Source organism: Nicotiana sylvestris, chromosome 11 (assembly GCF_000393655.2).
Source record: "Nicotiana sylvestris chromosome 11, ASM39365v2, whole genome shotgun sequence".
Taxonomy (NCBI): Eukaryota; Viridiplantae; Streptophyta; class Magnoliopsida; order Solanales; family Solanaceae; genus Nicotiana; species Nicotiana sylvestris.
Window position 1 is genome coordinate 8,033,478 of NC_091067.1, and position 18,817 is coordinate 8,052,294.

The 18,817-nt window shown below is 37.5% G+C and overlaps 1 protein-coding gene across 1 annotated transcript; it reads left to right on the top strand.

Moving 5' to 3' along the window:
- The first annotated feature begins 8,833 nt into the window (after positions 1-8,833).
- On the top strand, positions 8,834-13,645 carry LOC104229951 (putative late blight resistance protein homolog R1A-10). The gene is made up of 4 exons (XM_009782683.2): positions 8,834-9,105; positions 9,709-12,122; positions 12,446-12,679; positions 13,323-13,645. Exons 2-4 carry the CDS (start codon positions 9,766-9,768, stop codon positions 13,375-13,377), a joined length of 2,646 nt encoding a protein of 881 aa, XP_009780985.1. The 5' UTR covers positions 8,834-9,105; positions 9,709-9,765; the 3' UTR covers positions 13,378-13,645.
- The last annotated feature ends 5,172 nt before the right edge of the window (positions 13,646-18,817 follow it).

An 18,817-nucleotide genomic window follows, 5' to 3' on the forward strand; every position in this document is an offset into this window, starting at 1 on the left:
ATGACCAGGGGCAGGGGTAGAGGCAGATCTCAGTCTAGAACTCGAACATTAGTACATATTGTAGAGCCTCAGGTGGATTTAAAAGCGGAGGTTCCAGCTCAGTTAGCACCTGTTGGACCAGTTTAGGATCCGGAGGGATTCATAGCTACTCCAGTATCGATCCTTCGAAAGATATTTATTTGGAAGAATTATATTTGAAAGATGGCTATTTGAAGGAAGTATATTCGAAACATATTCATGGGGAAGGTATTATATCCTAAAGATTATTAGTTGAAAGAATTATAGACAAAAGATTTATATTTGAAGGACTTGATTAATTGGTTGTACTTGTATTCATTATTTGTTGAGCAATATTTATGGTGTTCTCGCTGTCCCTGCTTCTCATATTATTGGTTGATTATTGTTGTTGTTATTACGATTTGTGTCCTATTATTTTGTATGCTATATTGCACAGGTTATTAGACTACTGAGTGTCTTGACTGTACCTCGTCACTACTCTACTGAGGTTAGTCTTGATACTTACTGCGTACCGTTGTGGTGTACTCATACTACATTTCTGTACATTTTTTTGTACAGAACCAGGTATTGGAGATATCAGACTCGACAGAGTTAGAGTGTGATCGCAAGGATTCAAGGTAGAGCTGCTTGGTCGTCGCAGTCCCTTGGAGTCTTTCCCTTTTTTCGTACTGCCAATTATTATTCAAGTAGTATTGTATATTTAATTTCCTTAAGATCATTTCATCGTCGTCGCCTCCACCACTCGGCCCAACAGCACCGTTTCCGCCATCACCTTGAGGATATTCATCCTCGTACTAGGCATCCTGCTCAAGATCGTCCAATTCTTCCCCCTCCTCACCGTCGTCGGCCCCCGGAGTAGCTGGGTCATAACTACAAGCAATCCTAGCCGCACACACCTTGACATGAGCATCTTCAAAATCGGCCTCAGGAACCTTCCCCGCCGTCATCAAATTCTTGAGAATGTCTAGCTAAGCCTCAGCATAGATCCACATCTCGTATAAGTGCCGCGAAACATCAAGAAAAGTAGAAGTATGAGAGGGTGGCTGGGGCAACAGCTGCACCTTCTCGGCCTCAAGATCAGCGACTTGATCACTAAGGCTCAAAAACTCTCTCTCGAGCCCACCAATTCACTTATCAAGCTGTGCCTCCCTGAGCACGGTCGTTTCCGCTTCACTCACCCGTTCAGATCTAAGAATGCGGATGACCTCCTCCAAGCCGCCATACTCGCCAAAGCCGTCGTCCTGGCATCCCTGAGCCTTTCCAACTCTGCCACTTTCTCGATCAACTCATCACTTAAGCCATTGGCTCTGATTGAACTCTACTCAAGCTCGGCTCGCAGGGATGCCACTTGAGCTTGAAGGTCGATACACTCAGCCACAACCCCCTTGACCACCTCGAGCTCTTCCTCCTTAGCAATAAGCGCCCCCTCGAGCTCGCTGCACCTACCAATAACCCTCACTAGCTCATCATTTTTCTGCCCCAACTCATATCTAAGGGATTGGAAATTGTCGTCTGTTCTGAACCGGGCACGCATCTTACGGTACTTTTCACGGTACCTACGATACTTTAAAACCATTTTCTTGAACACAATCTTCCATTTATCCTCTAGGAGGGCGCTCTCGATCTCCAAAATGAGAGTCTAAGGGAAAAAATGAAGAGCTAAAAAGAGTCAGTTAAAATAAAAAGGGGAAGGACTCAAAGTACAAAAACAACAAAGGAAAACACACCCTCAGAGCCATTCTAGATATGCTTAATGACAGATCGGCATCCTTAAATGACTGTAGAGTCCTGTTCTCGGTGCCAGAGCAAAGAGGGACCAAAGAGAGGACCACACTCTCTGTGTTAGTCAATATGTTGTCATCCAAAAGGATGACTATTGAACGAGAAGATCCATCTGTTCTTACCTCGACTCTGGTAAACCCCTCATCGAACATCTTCTCCTCCTCGGGGTCGACGTTGGAGCCGTATTCATAATCATTTACAGCCACTCCTTTCTCCCTCTCCTCAGCGGAGGAAGGAATGTCAACCCGCCCTGACGTTGACGGATCACTCCTCGGAATGACCTCAGCTGCCTTTGATCGCCCCCTCCTTCCACGGAAGCAATCTCCACATTTTAAGGGGTGCAGTCTCTGCGTCTAAAGCCATGCCGCTCTCCGGTACGGCCGCGACCCGCTCGGGGTCGCCTCCCGTTGGCTCTTTGTTCTCTATCACATCGCCGTCAATCACAATTCTCCGCCTTTTTAGCGGAACCGCTTCCTCCTCACCCTGAGATGACTCATCCACTAAATGCAAAATTGAAGAAGTCAGAGACTCCACTGATGGGGAAACTACCCGACGGCTAGGCCTTCGCAGAGCCAGTGTTCGAGAAGAAACAACAATCTGAATGGACTCGCCTATAATCGCAGCGGGCCGAGGTCCGGTCGAGGCACCCAACTGATGAAAAGCGGGAGTAGGAGCCATCGTCCTTCTCGGAGCCCTCCTACCTATCAACAAAGAAAGACTGGGTGAAGTAAAAAAGGAAACGGTATATGAAAGGCGAAACAACTAATGTCGAAATCAGTTGACTCACCGGTCGGAGAATGTTTACATCCAAACTTCTTATTAAAATGCGACCAGTGACCACTCACGGATCCCACCATGTGCGGTAGAATTTGGCTCACCCAGTCGCGAATGTCAGCGACCAACTTGGAAGGATCTTTTTCGGCTGGTTCCTTCTCGATAATGAGACAACAAAATTAGTTAGCAAAAACATTTACAAGCGAAGTTCTACTCCTCGGGAGAATCGTTAGGGTTCGCCACCACGTGCTCCGTCCTCACGTAGAAGAAATTAACCCAAAACTGACGATTTGTATTATTCTCCATCTTTACCACCAATCACTTGCTCCCATGGTGATGGAGGTGTATCATCGTACCCCTGTGAAAACTTGGGGCGAATAGGTGTAGCAGATGGCGAAGGGAGATCCCGCAGTTGGCCAGCTCTACTTACTTTGTCAGCATAAGGAACAGTTTATAGATATACGGGGAGAGCTGGGCCGGGCAGACGCCATAATAGCGATAGAAGTCCTCCGCCAATGAAGGAAGAGGAAGAAACTAAGCCACAACGAATGGATACGCGTATAATGCGCAGTATCTAAGGCGATGAAATTGTGCCACATCGTCACCAGCCGGGATGAGGTCGATATGGTTTGGGATGCAAAACTTAGCCTTAAGTTCAACAAGGCCGTCATATCCATCTCAGAACTAACAGGCTCAGGTTCTTCTTCGGGTCGCTTCGAGAAGTCCGACTTGGCCCTATCTAAGCGTGGAATTATTTCATCCACGGTGGGGAAACCCTTGTCTTCTGCAGCGATGGCTTCTCCTTCGTCATGAGGGGGCATGACCACCGTCAATGGAATAGGATCAGAGGTTCCCTCAAAGTCAGAAGATGTACTAGCCATTCTTTATCACGTATATGGAAAGGAATTGCTGATACAGGAGGGGAGATTAGAAGAAGGGGAAATAAATATGCAAGAGCTCTAAAGAAAAGAAGAAGAAACTTGAAGATTCAAATGCTTAGAAATGTAACAAAACCAAAATGGAGAGTTCTAATAAGTATACAGGCACCCTAATTGAGGATGCAAAGCTTTGCCATATTAATTTCGAAATGAAAGGGGTGCGGGAAATGATGCAAGGCACCGGGAACATTCGCCATAATGACGCATGAGGTTATGACGTCATTTCGAACTTACATAACGTGCGGATGTGGCTCTCAAAGCGCCACGTCGTCACTACACCGCAAAAATGTTACTACTCGACCTACAGGCCCAAATTTCTCAAATTGCAACTAGCAAAGTCCGCCCACCAAGCTCGTCCAAAAATAACCTCGGTGGGCGGATGGACTAACTGTATGGGTCAGAAACTAACTAAAGGAACCTGGCAAGAGGATAAGTTACTAAGGGGCGATTAAGCCGAGGTCGTACACAAGATTAAAGGAACTTACTGGCGAGCTGTTAATCAGGGCCGAGGTCGAATGTTCAAGTCTGCAAATAACGGCTAGTTCTGTAATAAGATATTTAGGAGAATATTTCATTGGATATTCTCTGTACTTGTACTTTAGGGTAGGTTGGAGGCATATCTCGTATAAATAGAAAGGTAGAAAGAAAAAAAAGGTATGTAATATTCTATATGATAAGAACTCTCTTGAAAAGTTGACTCTCAAGAAAAATACAAACATTACCTTTATAAAGAGATTCGATTTGGTGTTTACTCCACATTTCTCGCATCAGATCCGAGAAAACCTCTTATATTCTCTCATATTCTTGTCTTACATCATTGTCAGAGAGAAGAATCATCCACCTCATTCAACATTAGGTAAATTATTTTCTCTATTTACATTCATTGTCATTTAGCATATTTATTGCTTATCATTATTCTCCACTCATTAATAGTAGTATCATTTATTACACATCGTATTACATCGGTTTTAATGCACTCCCACATTATCCGTATAAATATTCTTCAGATCTAAAAGCTATTATGTTTAACTAGGATTTACCCTTTATCTTATTATTTAATTAGTTTAATAAAAAGTCTCATACTTTCTGGTCAAATACATTGGTTATTTTTAAGCATGTGAATGGTTCCAAAATTGACTGCATGAGCAATAGTGACATTAATCATCTCAGATTAAACTACTGAGTAATGACTCCTGGGCTGGTTCACAACAATCAAAATGCCACAAAAGCTAAGATGTCAACTCTCGAGCAGCTTGATTCCTTGTCCCAACCTGCTTCGTCTTCTTCGTTTTGCACCACCCCCCCCCCCCCACACACACATACTTTATTTTTTTTATCAAGATTTCCTCACTTTAGTCTTCCTACATAATTAAGTTGTCTCCCACTCACAAATTATGTGTCCTCACAAGAAACATTTCTGATTACTAAATTCTAAACTAGATTGTACATATATATAAAGCTAGCTGGCATTGATAATTTAAAATTCATCGTCAGAATATGGACAATATTATATTTCTCAATAATTCACAGTTATTAATATGTCTCATTCATTAATTATATTAACTTTTAAATTTTGAGAATTACTTTATTTAAAATTTAATCTAATTATGTAATTACATTTGTAATTTCGTTACGACAAACAAACAAATATTGTGTAATTACTAGATTTGTTATGAAACAATAAAAGAAGAAGAAGAGTATTGCAGAGAAAGATTGGGAGAGGGAACTCTTATTGATTTTGGGATGAATTACAATAGAATAGAACCCTCTATTTATAGGGAGAGGCTGATTTAGCCACCAAGTATGAACCCTAGAATCTCTCTAAATATAGATATTCACCATAAATAAAATTCTATTTATAACACTCCCCCTTGAATGTCTATTCAACAGATAATGTGCCTCGTTAAAACCTTAACTAAATAAAATCCAGCGAGAAAAAAATTCTCAGTGGGACAAAACCTTGTAAGGAAAAAAGGGTATAACGCGCATTAACTCCCCCTGATGAGAGCATCAATTCACATCCCTGAGCCTTCGCATCCCAATCTTGTGCACCATCTTCAAAATATCGTTGGTAGAGATTTGATAAACAAATCAGCCATATTAACTTCAACGAATTTGTTTCACCTTGAAATCATCATCCCTGATGGATGTATTGTCTTCGTCTGATCTTGTTGGAATCGTCATTTCAATATCTTCACATAGGGGTAAAGACTCTTGTTATCATATTATCATGCTTATAGTTATAGCAAGATACTTTTGTGCACAAATTGCACTTAGGATATGGTACTTCAGGACCAAGAATTGTATATGCTTTAAGCGATTAAAATCCTTCAAGGATTGTCATATAAGCCATATAAATAGACTTTAGATGCATATCAAGTTTTCATGTCATGCTAGACATATAAGATTGATAAAAGTAATTGCATACATCATTGACTTTATAGTTTATACTTTCAAGTGTTTGAACTACATGTCCAAAATTATGTGTCTTTCATATGGAATCAATTCTACTTGAATTGTGTCTCTTCCATTTGGCTAATACTTTTGTGTCTATATTCGATAAACTTAAGATCCTCATCTATACTTAGCGCTATGATAGATGTCGTCGACAAATATTTTATATCGGTTCCAATATTTTTTTCATAAAGACATAACATAGAAATCTCTTCATTCATATATTCAGGTACCTGAATCTCTCATGAGATTTTATGAAGTGTTATGTCATGTGATCTTCTAGATCACTTGCCTCCTTTATTATGATCATTTTGATCATTTGCTCATCTTCTTTATCAAGAAGTTTATTTGAAACCGATTTGTCTATACGCTTTAAGCGTACCATAGACTTTGTCCTTCTAGGACTTAATATGAGCATTTGTAATGAGAATATAGTTACTTTCTTTGGGTCAACAAATGCGTCTAGCATACTTTGCAATATATTGCAGATGGATTATCTTTTTATGAACTTCAAGTTCATATTATCGTATTCGAGGATCTAGATATACAAATGATAATTCATTCCACGTAACTTTTTCTCAACTGTTTATCATGTCTCCCCCTCATGTTAGAAAAACTAACTTGCTTCCTCAACTTTGAAAGCCCATCTTTGTGTGTCATGGTGTTAATCAAAATATACACCGCACATCAATAATAATAAGATGGAATTATTTGGTTCCTGACCCTGAACCACTTGTGAGGGGAGAAAATAATATACTTTCGTATATAACGTATATCAAACTGATATAGATAACTTTGTTCTCATAAGCAATAGTTTAGCTATTACGTGGAGGCACTCAATAAATTATTTTTCTAAACCAACTTTGATGTAAACCAACTTATCAAGATGAACTATCTTGAATAAAAAATCTGAAAATTATGATCTAAATCAAATTATTGAGCAAGTTACCTCGCAAAAAATACCATGTTGCGGGTTAATAATAATCGCACATGTAACCATCTCATAGATGCATCTTATGTGGTATACATGGCAGGTGAATGGGTCCATATTCACCTTTTATATTTCCAGCATTCATGGGATTCAATCCCAGTTTTAGTTGGCCTATTAATTAATGAGAACAAACAATATAAGAGAATTCGTAAAGAACTTTCTAGTTCTTTAATATTTACCCATGTAGATTCTCTTTTATTTTTGCACATGATACCTAAATTAATATGGCTAAACCAATTATGCCAACTGAATAAATTATCAATATTGATAAACTTCAAATTTACACATGACATGTGCATTATCAATAAACTCCAAGTTTATTATGATATGAGTTTTTATATCAATAAACAGCCACTTTATTATGGCATTCTTTTATTTATATAGTACAAATTGGAGAATAAAGCAGGTAGCTTTTCACATACATATTATCCCGCTACAAGTTGTAGTAATAGAAGATATTAAATCTTTCCTTTATTTATAGTCTCAATATAATCAACCGCTTTCGCGTGTACTTTGGAAACTGAATAAGTTTCTTTGAGATTTACTACAACACAATACCTTATTGGTAATCAATTGTGTTTCTCCAAAATAGTAATAATTGGCTCTTCCAGAGCTCTCGATTAATTTGGTACTTCCACATATTCATCAACATCCATATGGTGAATATCTCTTTTAAAGAGAAAGTTATACCATTATGGTTATGGTCAAAATTATATGCAAGATCTGTTCCTTGCATTACTGTTGTCTTTTAATAATTACATTGCCAAAATATTTTGGCGTACAATAAGTATGTGATTAATGACCATTTATGCCATAATAATGACATTATTTTCTTATTTCCTCTTAAACCTCCCTCTAGAGGTGAGTGTGGCATATTCACTACCACTAGCACGTTCATATTCTTCCAAGAATGAATATATATTCATAAATTAGATGTTGTCACATTCACATCATGAATGGACAATAATCATCTATATGTGCTTTATAAAATCTCATGTCAAATCGATGACAAATATTACTTTCATAGAGTGAAGGATTATTTTGAGAATCCTTATTGTTCTCATTACCACAATGATGACGATTATAATTTCGTCTATTGCCACGTCCACATCCATTGATACATTCATAGTAATAATTTTATCTTCTTTCAGACTTATCACATACTGCTATCACATTCTCTAAAGGGAATGAGAATGGAGTAAATTCAATGGGACGGGTTTTCAATTCTTTGCCAACAATCATACATGAATTTGATCATGGCAAGGCATAGAAATTTTACCATTTTGGGTGGTTATAATTTCTTTCAAACTCCATTAGAGTTACAATCACAATTTATCGTCTTTGCTTGTATTTAAAATCAAATTATAGAATATCAAGAATTTGAAAGAGAAAAGTAAAATACTTACCTTAAATCCTGAATTTAATCATGAAGGAAGTTTATGGAACAATTGATAATTATTATGCTCAATCCCAAAGCTTTTACTCAATAGGTTAGAGTCTCGTGCTGATAACGTGTTATGAAACAATAAAAGAAGAAGAAAAGTATTGCAGAGAAAAGTAGGGAGAGGGAACTCTTATTGATTTTGGGATGAATTACAATAGAATAGAACCCTCTATTTATAGGGAGAGACTGACTTAGCCACCAAGTATGAACCCTAGAATCTCTCTAAATATAGACATTCATCATAAATAAAATTCTATTTATAACAAGAATATAGTAGTTACACTATTTCTATTACCGGTGGCTTTCTAAACTTTTGAGTTTGGATGGTAGGGGCAATAACGTCAAATTAAAAGACTTCCTCGAATTCACCAGCTATATCATTGAATAATGTATTATGATCAAGTGTTTTAAGATACCTTTCCTGTGATTACTAAATTAGAAACTCAGAACTGTACATATACAGCTAGCCCGCATTGATAATTAAAAATTCCTAAATCAGAATATGGACAATATTATATGTATATTTCTCAATAATTCCCAGTTGTTAATAGGCCTCATGCATTGACTCACAGTAGATAATAAGAATAATTCTTCAAGGTGAAAGCCCTTTTCCTTTTGTCTAATAATTGACAAAATTTCCATCACTACAGAGTAGAAACTCTTCGCTACTGAAAGACGGAAGGTTCATTGCTTAACAGTTGTAGGTCAGTGTTTTTCTTGCTTAAGAATAGAAATCATATTTCCTTGTTCTCAGATTGGAGGTTGACGTTACCCCATGGTGGCAGCTTTTAAACTTCAATGAGTTCTTTTTTACTATTTTTTGTTTCAAAATTTAATTAACACAACATGGATTTGTACTTATACAGTGTTGACTTGTTGTTATTGATTGTATATTTATTATTACTATGTATTTCATCTATTTTGAAATATATGGGATTTTAAATATAAGTCATACAACAGGGAATTCTAAGTTGGATTAGTAGTAAATGAAATAAAAGAATAATTGTAAATGTTTAATTGAAGTGGAAATTTATAAAAGGAATCTGAATCTGAAAATGGGAATGTGTTGATGTAATTCGACATTAGGGGGATTTTACATTAGGTTTTCACGAGCTGGACTGCTAATTTGAGAAACAAAGAATATTTGAAGAAAAGAATCCATGAGTTCTTTGTTTGTAATTACAGGCAATTTAGAATCTATGTCAGAGAATTAAGAGTTCCTAATGGCAATTTAGCACCCATTTTTTTTCCTGATCTTTATATTGCTCACTGGAGATTGACCATGTCATTGCTATTACTCATGTTAGGCATACTGCTCTCTGACATCAAGCATTTCAACCCGAAAATAGATCAAGCTAATTAGGATGGAGGATGTCAACATTGATGAGAGTGCTACACCAAGTACTCAAGTAACTGAAGAGGAACCGCTGGGGCTTGAGGATGATGCTGAGAAGATAATTAAGCTACTGACCAGAGGAATAAGGGAACGGGATATTGTCTCTATTTTTGGCATGCCTGGTCTCGGAAAGACCACTTTGGCAAAAAAGATATTCAAAGATTCTTCTATTGTTTCTCACTTTGATGTTCGAGCATGGGTTATCATTTCGCAATCATATGATGTGAGAGAGCTGTTGAGGGACATCTATAAGCAAGTGACAGGTGTTAAGTGCAGTGGAGATAAGGAGAGTGACATAGCCGATATGTTGCGCAAGTGTTTAATAGGGAAAAGATATCTCATTGTTTTGGATGATGTATGGGAAGTAAAGGCATGGGATGAGTTAAGATTATGTTTTCCAATCGGTAAACAAGGAAGCAGAATCATGTTAACAACTCGACTTGAACATGTGGCAATGGAAGTCGAGCACTGTGCCGATCCTTATTCCCCTCGATTCCTAACCAGGGAAGCAAGCTGGAAATTGTTGGAGAAAAAAGCATTTCAAAAGGAAACTTGCCCTCCTGAATTCAAGGATGTTGGGGTACAAATTGCAGAATATTGTAAAGGGCTGCCTCTTACAGTTGTTTTGGTTGGTGGAATTCTGGCAAAGAAAGAAAGGAATGTCTCGGAGTGGTGTGAAGTTGCAAACAATTTAAAGTCTCATCTTGGAGCAGTTGAAAGTGAGAGCAACTTGGCAATACAATTAAGTTACTGCTATTTACCGGATCATTTGAGACATTGCCTTCTAACTATGGGAGTATTTAGGGAGGATGAAAAAATTGGCCCATCTAAATTGATGTTACTCTGGATGGCCGAAGGCCTCGTTCAATGTAGTGATGAGAGAGGATTGGAGGAGGTAGCTGAAGTTTACTTGACCGATATAATTTCAAGTAGCCTACTAATGGTTTCAAAGACGACCTTTGATGGCAAGGTGAAGTACTTGCAAATTCATGATCTAGTGCGTGACTTTGTCTTAAACAAAGCTAAAGAAGAAAAATTCATGCAAGTTATAGGGACACATAACCAATATCAACCTTCATATGATGAAGAACATCGAGTGTGCATTCACCTCGACCATAAGCTTCGTCATGATTTGCAGAGATTCGACAACGAAGTAGATAGATTCCTCACAAGCGGCTCAAAAAAAGGAACATCTTTTGGACAAGATCTTAAATCGTTCTTTGTTACTAATAACGCGGATGATTTTCTTGCTTATAGAGATTTTTGGAATAGTGAGTCTAGTTTTCACGGTACTATTTCTGAAGAGTATTTATCTCGTTCCTATCATTTCTCATCAGTTGGAGACTTAAGACTTCTTAGAGTGCTGGATATCAAGAACTGCATTCCAGGGGATTATACGAATATAGAAGATATATTGCAATCACTAGTTTACCTGAGATACCTGGGAATGTGTTTCGAAAAGTTTTTTTTCGAGTGGGTATCACACATGTGCGATCTGGAAACTTTACTGGTGGATACTGAGATATCAGTAGAAGGGACACCTCATATTTGGAAGATGACAAAATTAAAGCATGTAGACGTATCAACACGCTTACCTCATGAGATATTTGCAGTTTCTGAAGAAGGTCCGTCTAAGTTGGAGAATTTGAGGGCATTTAAAGGCATGTGTTTATTTCGTGAGGATATAGAGTTAATTGAGATGTTTCCCAATCTTCAAAAGCTTCTCCTCGTAATAATTGTTAATTATTTAGATGAAGCTGAAGTTAATGATTTTGATGAAGCTGAAGTTAATAATTTTGGTGAAGCTAACTCTCTCGTTCTGAAATTGGATGTTCTTACACAGCTTCAATCTCTCGTGTTTGGTTCGATGTATAATATCACCAAGTATTATTTACCTTCAAGTCTCAAAGAGCTGATCCTCCGCCAAATTAATATACTAGCAAGTGCAACTTCCACAATTGCTGGGTTACCCAACCTTCAAAGACTGGTATTTCAAGGGTGTAGATTCGAGCAAGAGGAGTGGGACGTGAGAGATATGGAGTTCCCGGTACTCAAAATCTTAAAATTTCGAGGCGTTCATATTAGGGAATGGCACGTCTTAGAATCATCATCATTTCCCATGCTTGAAAGTTTAGTGCTAAAATCTGTTGAATTGCTTGAGAAGATTCCTGACAGTTTTGTGGATATTGGAACGCTTACATCAATCAAGGTGATCCATTGTAATCAAAACTCCCTCAAGGTTTCAGCTTTGGAGATTAAGGAAGAAGTAGAAGCAACTACAGGGTGTGACAACCTGGACGTCTATATTTTTCCTCCTTACTCTCGGTATGTCTTTTATCCTTTTACATAGTCTTTTTTATTTTCTTGATAAACTATTTAAAATTATGAGTTTTCTTAAAGTAGCATGTCAAAAAAATGTAATCTTTCTTCCTTTAAAGAACTTTCTATTGGTTTTGAATTTTCTCTTAATTTAATTGGTTTATATATATTTTTTGTTTCTTCCTTTCTTTTTCAATATTTAGTGTATCTTCTTTTCTTTAATTTCTCGTTCAAAAAACAAGTGCACTCATTCGGAATGACTTTTCATGCACTTAATGTTTGAGAAATTGTTGTGGTTGCTCATCCAAGTTTCAATTGATATAAAACAGAAATGAAACCAAAAGAATTACAGATGATCAGGCGTCTGAGTTCAAGGAAATATTCAGCCGATTTGACCTGGATCAGGATGGATTTATTATTGCAGCTGATCTTCGCCATTTCATGGCAAACAGAGACAAGGCACCACCTACAGATGAAGAGGTTGATGAGTTAATTCGTGAAGCTGACGTGGATGGTGATGGACGGATCAGCTATGAGGAGTTCGTCAACTACATGATGGCCATGTAAGAACTGATCAACCCAACTTAATTAATTTGTAGAACTAAAAAAGAGAAGAAGATGGAAATGGGGCATGATTAATTCGATGAGATTTCTATACTTGGTTTACGATATGTTCTTTGACATTAGTAATTAGCTTTCTTCTGTAGTGCTACTCGTCAGTATATGCTTGTCTGCTCTTCTTGTCATTGTCAGTTAATTCCTGTTTTTTTCTTCTTCAATTCGATATTTTGAACCTCTGACTGATTTTCTGATTTGAAAATCTTCATTGTTTTGAAAGCATCTATATTCCTATGGTTCATTACTTGATGCAAATACTTCGCAAACTCGAGGGAATGCACTATATGGTGTTTGTTTGTGTTTTTACAAAACTTGATTTTGTATAGAAAGTTTTTGAATTTTTGGAGAAATTGTTCCTTTGAGTTGCCTTCTACTGCTATACACTCTTACTCTAAATTTTTAAATGACACCAAGTCCATTCGATAAATGTATGTCACTTTGTCAATTTTAGTTTATTTAACTAAAATTGGGATGTCTATGACACTTCCCAAAGACATTGACTTTTTCATTTTCGTTATATCGTGTTATTGTTGTCATAACTTCAAAATATTTAATGTTGTTATATTATGTTATTTTTGTTAAAAAAAGGAAAAGTGCCGAAGAAGAGGGCGGGGATGAGGAAGGAGAAAAGGAAGAGGAATAAAAACAAGAAGAGAAGGAAGACGAAGCAAATTAAAGCAGAAGAGAAAGAGGATGAGCAAGAAGAAGAAGAAGAGCAGAGGAGAAAATAAAGAATAATTATAAAGCCAGAGCAATCAGAACCATTGTTTGATTGTCTTGACTATGTACAGTTCTTAAGTTTATTTGTCAAAATCGTAAAGTTGTAGAATCTTGCATTCGTGTCTAGAAATTGTGTTAGATTGTACAAAAATTTCAACTTGTGAAGTGAACAAGTAATTCCTTACCAACCATACTAGTTGTGATGACCCAAAATGTCATCTTTAAATTAAATAATCATCTCGATATTTTAAGACCTTAAAAAATGCTATTAATCATTCCTCGACTTGCGTGTGCAGTCCGTATAATTTTCCAGAAAGGTTTTTATGTGAAAAATGGATTAAAATGTGAATTAGAGCTTTAAAATTCAACTGAGTTTACTTCGGTCAACATTTTGAGCAAACAACCTCGGATTTGAATGGAATTTTGATAATTCCAATAGTTTCGTATTGTGATTTCGGACTTAGGCGCATGTTCGGATTTGAATTTGGAAGTCTGTAGGACAATTCGGCATTTTGGCGAAAGTTGGAAAATAGAAGATTTTCTGAAAGTTTGATCGAGAGTTGACTTTTTGATATCGGGGTCGGAATCCGATTTTGAAAATTGGAACAGCTCCATTATGTCATTTATGACTTGTGTGCAAAATTTGAAGTTATTACAGATTGATTTGATATGTTTCGGTGCAAAATATAGAAGTTGGAAGATTTGAAAACTCATAATTCGATTCGATGCGCGATTCGTAATTTCGGCGTTGTTTGACGTGGTTTGAAGCCTCAATTAAGTTTGTATTGTATTTTGGAACATGTTGGTATAATTGGTTAAGGTCTCGAGAGTCTCGGGTGAATTTCGGAAGGTTAACGGAATGGATTTCGGACAAAAGAAACTGCTGTTTTTTTTCTGCTACAATTGTTGTTTTGGACAACAATGGTGCAATCGTGGAGCCTATTTTGGAAGCTTATATTTCAAAATCTATAAGGAATCTGAAAATTGGCAAAACATTAAAGTTGTAGCCTTGCATTCTAGTTTCCAGAAAGCTAAACCGTTAATCATTTGGACATTTGTACAGAAAGTTATGATCGATTAAATAAAGGTCGGTAAAGCTGTTTTGAAAATTTTCCAGAAATTTCTGATGCGAGGAGGTTACTTTGGAAGCTTATATCTCAAAATCTATAAGGAATCTGAAAATGTGCAAAACATTAAAGTTGTAGCTTTTTAATTCTATTTTCCATAAAGTTAAATCATTCATCATTAGGACATTTGTACAGAAAGTTATGGTTGATTGACTGAACGCTAGTAGCAGCTTTTGTTTGCCTGGAAATATGAGACGGAGTCGCATTTGACACATGCGACTTGCCCAGGCAGAATACTTGAAAACGAGAGTTAGCTATTTTTACTCATTTTTGAGTTTTGAGTCTCGGATTTGGGCGATTCCAAAGGGATTTTTCACGAATTCGACTTGGGTAAGTGTTCTCTATCCGCAAGTGATTATATTTCATAAATCCATGTCAATATTCATCATTTATTTTCAGATTTAGATGGAAGAAATTTGGTTTTTTGTAATATCTTCCAAAAAACAAAAATTTAAGATTTGAAAGCCAATCCGATGTCGAAATTCGATAATTTTTGTACGGTTGAACTTGTATTGGAATGGGTTGTCCGATTTTATGAGTTTCGTCGGATTCCGAGACGTGGGCCCCACGGGCAATTTTTGAGTTAAATTTCGAATTTTAATCTGAAAAATTAGTAAATTCATTTGGAATTAATTCCTACGATTCGTGTTGAGTCTTTCGAATTGTTTGTGAATAGATTTGAAGATTTTAGAGACAAATTCAAAAGGAAAAGTTATGGTCGAGTAATTGATCGAAATTGCAAAGTAAGGTAAGTGTCATGGTTAATCTTGACTTGAGGGAATAGAACCCTTGAATTATTTGTTATGTGAATTCCATGTGTACAACGTATAAGCAGGGTGACGAGTGCCTATACATCGTCAAATTAATTGTTTGCATAATTTTCCTGAAAATTATAAATTGTTTTACATCATGAATTAATTGTTACTTGGTATTTTGTAATTATTGCTTTCTTTGATCATGTTGCGAAGACCCAGATTGACTATCTCCTCCTCAGGAGATGCGACAGGAGGTTGTGCGAGGACTGCAAGGTTATCCCAGGTGAGACCCTCTCAACGCAGCATAGGCTTTTGACATTTGTATTAGGATAAGGAGGAGGAAGAGGTCAGTACAAGGACGCCCCAGGATTAGGTGGGGAGCCTTAACTAAGGATAAAGCTAAGGAGTTGGAAGGAAGGTTATCGGCAATGGGAGCTTGGAGAAGTAGTGGGGACACAAACACAATGTGGTCGACGACGGCGGACTGTATAAGAAAGGCGGCGAGAGAGGTGTTAGGGATATCTACGGGCCACAATGGTGGCCACAAAGGATATTGGTGGTGGAATGCAGTTGTCCAAGGTAAAGTGGAAGCAAAGAAGGCGGCTTACCTGCGGTTAGTAGGGAGCACTGACGAGGAGGAGAAAAGAGAGAACAGTCAAAGGTATAAGGTAGCTAGGAAGGAGGCGAAGATGGCAGTGACGGAGGCTAAGACGACAGCTTTTGCTCGTCTGTATGAGGAACTAAGGAACAAAGGTGGGGAGAAGAAGTTATTCCGACTCGCTAAGGCGAGAGAGAGGACAACTCGGGATCTGGACCAAGTGAGGTGCATAAAAGATGATGACGACAAAGTTTTGATGGGAGATGACCAGATTAAGAGGAGGTGGCAGACCTACTTTCATAAACTTCTAAGTGAAGAAGGGGATCAGGATATTATACTTGGGGAATCGAGGAATGCCGACAGTCACCATGAAGTAAGTAATTGTAGGGACATTGAGATCGATGAAGTCATGGAGGCAATGCGTAAGATGAGAAGGGGCAGAGCTACCGGGCCAGACGAAATTCCGGTTGAACTGTGGAGGTGTGTGGGTAGAGCAGGCTTGGAATGGCTTACTGCATTGTTTAGTGTTATATTCAAGACTAATAGGATGCCTGAAGAGTGGAGGTGGAGTACAATGGTCCCGTTGTATAAGAACAAAGGTGATGTCCAGAGCTGTAACAACTATAGGGGCATCAAATTACTAAGTCATACCATGAAAGTTTGGGAGAGAGTGGTAGAAATGAGAGTGCGAAGGACGGTGTCTATTTCAGACAACCAGTTCGGGTTCATGCCGGGGCGATCTACCACAGAAGCTATCCACCTTATTAGGAGGATGGTGGAACAGTACAGGGATAGGAAGAAGGATCTCCACATGGTGTTTATTGATCTGGAGAAAGCGTACGATAGGGTTCCTAGGGAGGTCTTATGGAGATGCTTAGAGGATAAAGGGGTCCCGGTTGACTATATTAGGGTGATTAAAGACATGTATGCTGGAGCTAAGACTCGGGTTAGGACAGTAGGAGGCGACTCTAAACACTTTCCAGTTATTACGGGTGTCACACCTCCTTTTTCACTACACCCGCGAGGGGTGAAGGAGTTTTTTCCAATTAAAGGACAATCGAGACGGGATTTATTTATTTATTCAGAGTCGCCACTTGGGAGATTTATGGTGTCCCAAGTCACCGATTGAATCCCGAACCGAGGAAAAAAATGACTATGTTTAACAGTCCGCGAATCAAAAATCCGGATAAGGAATTCTGTTAACCCGGGAGAAGGTGTTAGGCATTTCCGAGTTCCGTGGTTCTAGCACGGTCGCTCAACTGTTATATTTGGCTTGATTATTTGATTTTATACAATTATGAGTTCCTGTGCAAATTTTATCCCTTTACCGCTTTTATTATTATATTTTAAAAGAATGTGAACATCGTATAAAAATATGTCTTTGGATTGCGTCACATGAAATGCACCCGCAATCCGGAACACATTTTATTCAATGTTTTGGGATTTGGATTTGGGTCGCATGAAATGCACACCCGAGTTTAAGAGGGTAAGATTACTAAAATGCGCGCCTACAGCAATTAGCGTATTACTATTTTGGGTAAGGCCGTGGAGTTTTGCTAAAAGCGGCTCATCCCGAAGTCTAAGTAATTTTAAAAAATATTTACCTAGGGCCCCACAATTTATGATTTCCTATGGCGAGGCACACCTCCATTTTTATTTTAAAAGAATCATCCTATAGTAACTATGTTTTTCTATTTCCGTCCGTCTCTAAAATAAAATAAGAAAGGGTACCTAATTTATTTACATGCATGCGGGTTATTGGTTAAGATCCATGTACGGTTTGTTAATTCTGAAAATGGTGCAATAAGGGCGATCTGTTTACCATTTATTGGACCCAAGTCCAACGTATGTGAGGTAAAATTGGACCCGGACCATCCTTAATCCAATAAGGCTAATTAATGGTTTCTACATGTTCATAGCTTGTAAAAATGGTATCATCTTATTAACAAATTCCTTCAAATTTAAAATGGCGTTCTATTGTAATGTAAGAACTTGGAAATCTAATTAAATTTTCTTTTTTTTAAAAAAAAAATCATTTATATGCATTAAATCAACTACTTGCATCTAATTAAACCATATTCCTGTCAATTTCCGAAATAGGCCATTTATTCAATGAGATAACTATTGAATGCTTGATAATAATCTAAATGGCCTAACATGCTCTTGATATATGCAATTTAACAAATAATACTGAAGCTAACAGAGCAAGAGTTACTATATCAATCCTTTTTAACTAAACATACATGGGTAGTTTCTTACTAAACTATTGCAAAAAAAAAATGTCCAGTTATACATAAGTAAACACTTACATGATTCTAATGAAAAAGGTATTCTAATACGTATATAAGTAAATAAACAACTATAATGAACTTAAAACTTCAACTCTTCACTTCTTTATATTCATGCTTCAAGTTTTAACCTACAAGAACCAGTGTATCAATTTGTGTAGCTGGTATTTGAAAAGCAAAGAGAAGAAGAGGAGGATCAGTGCAGAAAGCAGCAGTAACAACAGCAACAGCAATAGTAGGTTCAGCAGTATCCAGCAATACAACCAGTAAAACCAATAACAGATAAACCAGTAGCAGATTGAAAAACCAACAGCAAACTTAAGAATATCCAATAGTAGCTTCAGGCAAAATTAACAGCAACGCCAAACGAATCCCAGTAATACCAAAATGCAGCCACAGTCAAAGCAGAAGAGAAATAGATGCAAAGCAACAATAGTTGCCTTCTTTGAACACTCAGACGAAACAAACTGATACTATTGAAATAAACCTCAGCCTTATCCCTCTTGAAAATACAATGGTCTTTTAGGTTAAGAAGTACAGTCTAATGTCACTCTTTTTCGAAAAGTTCTGTCCAGTTTTCTCTCTTTTTTAGTCT

What these genes read in the sequence shown, in the direction of transcription:
- LOC104229951 (XM_009782683.2), top strand. Translation starts at nt 9,766, where the DNA reads ATGGAGGATGTCAACATTGATGAGAGTGCTACACCAAGTACTCAAGTA. An exon ending in ATTTTTCCTCCTTACTCTCG is followed by an intron (nt 12,123 to 12,445) that starts GTATGTCTTTTA and finishes GATATAAAACAG; the next exon opens with AAATGAAACCAAAAGAATTA. An exon ending in GTCAACTACATGATGGCCAT is followed by an intron (nt 12,680 to 13,322) that starts GTAAGAACTGAT and finishes TGTTAAAAAAAG; the next exon opens with GAAAAGTGCCGAAGAAGAGG.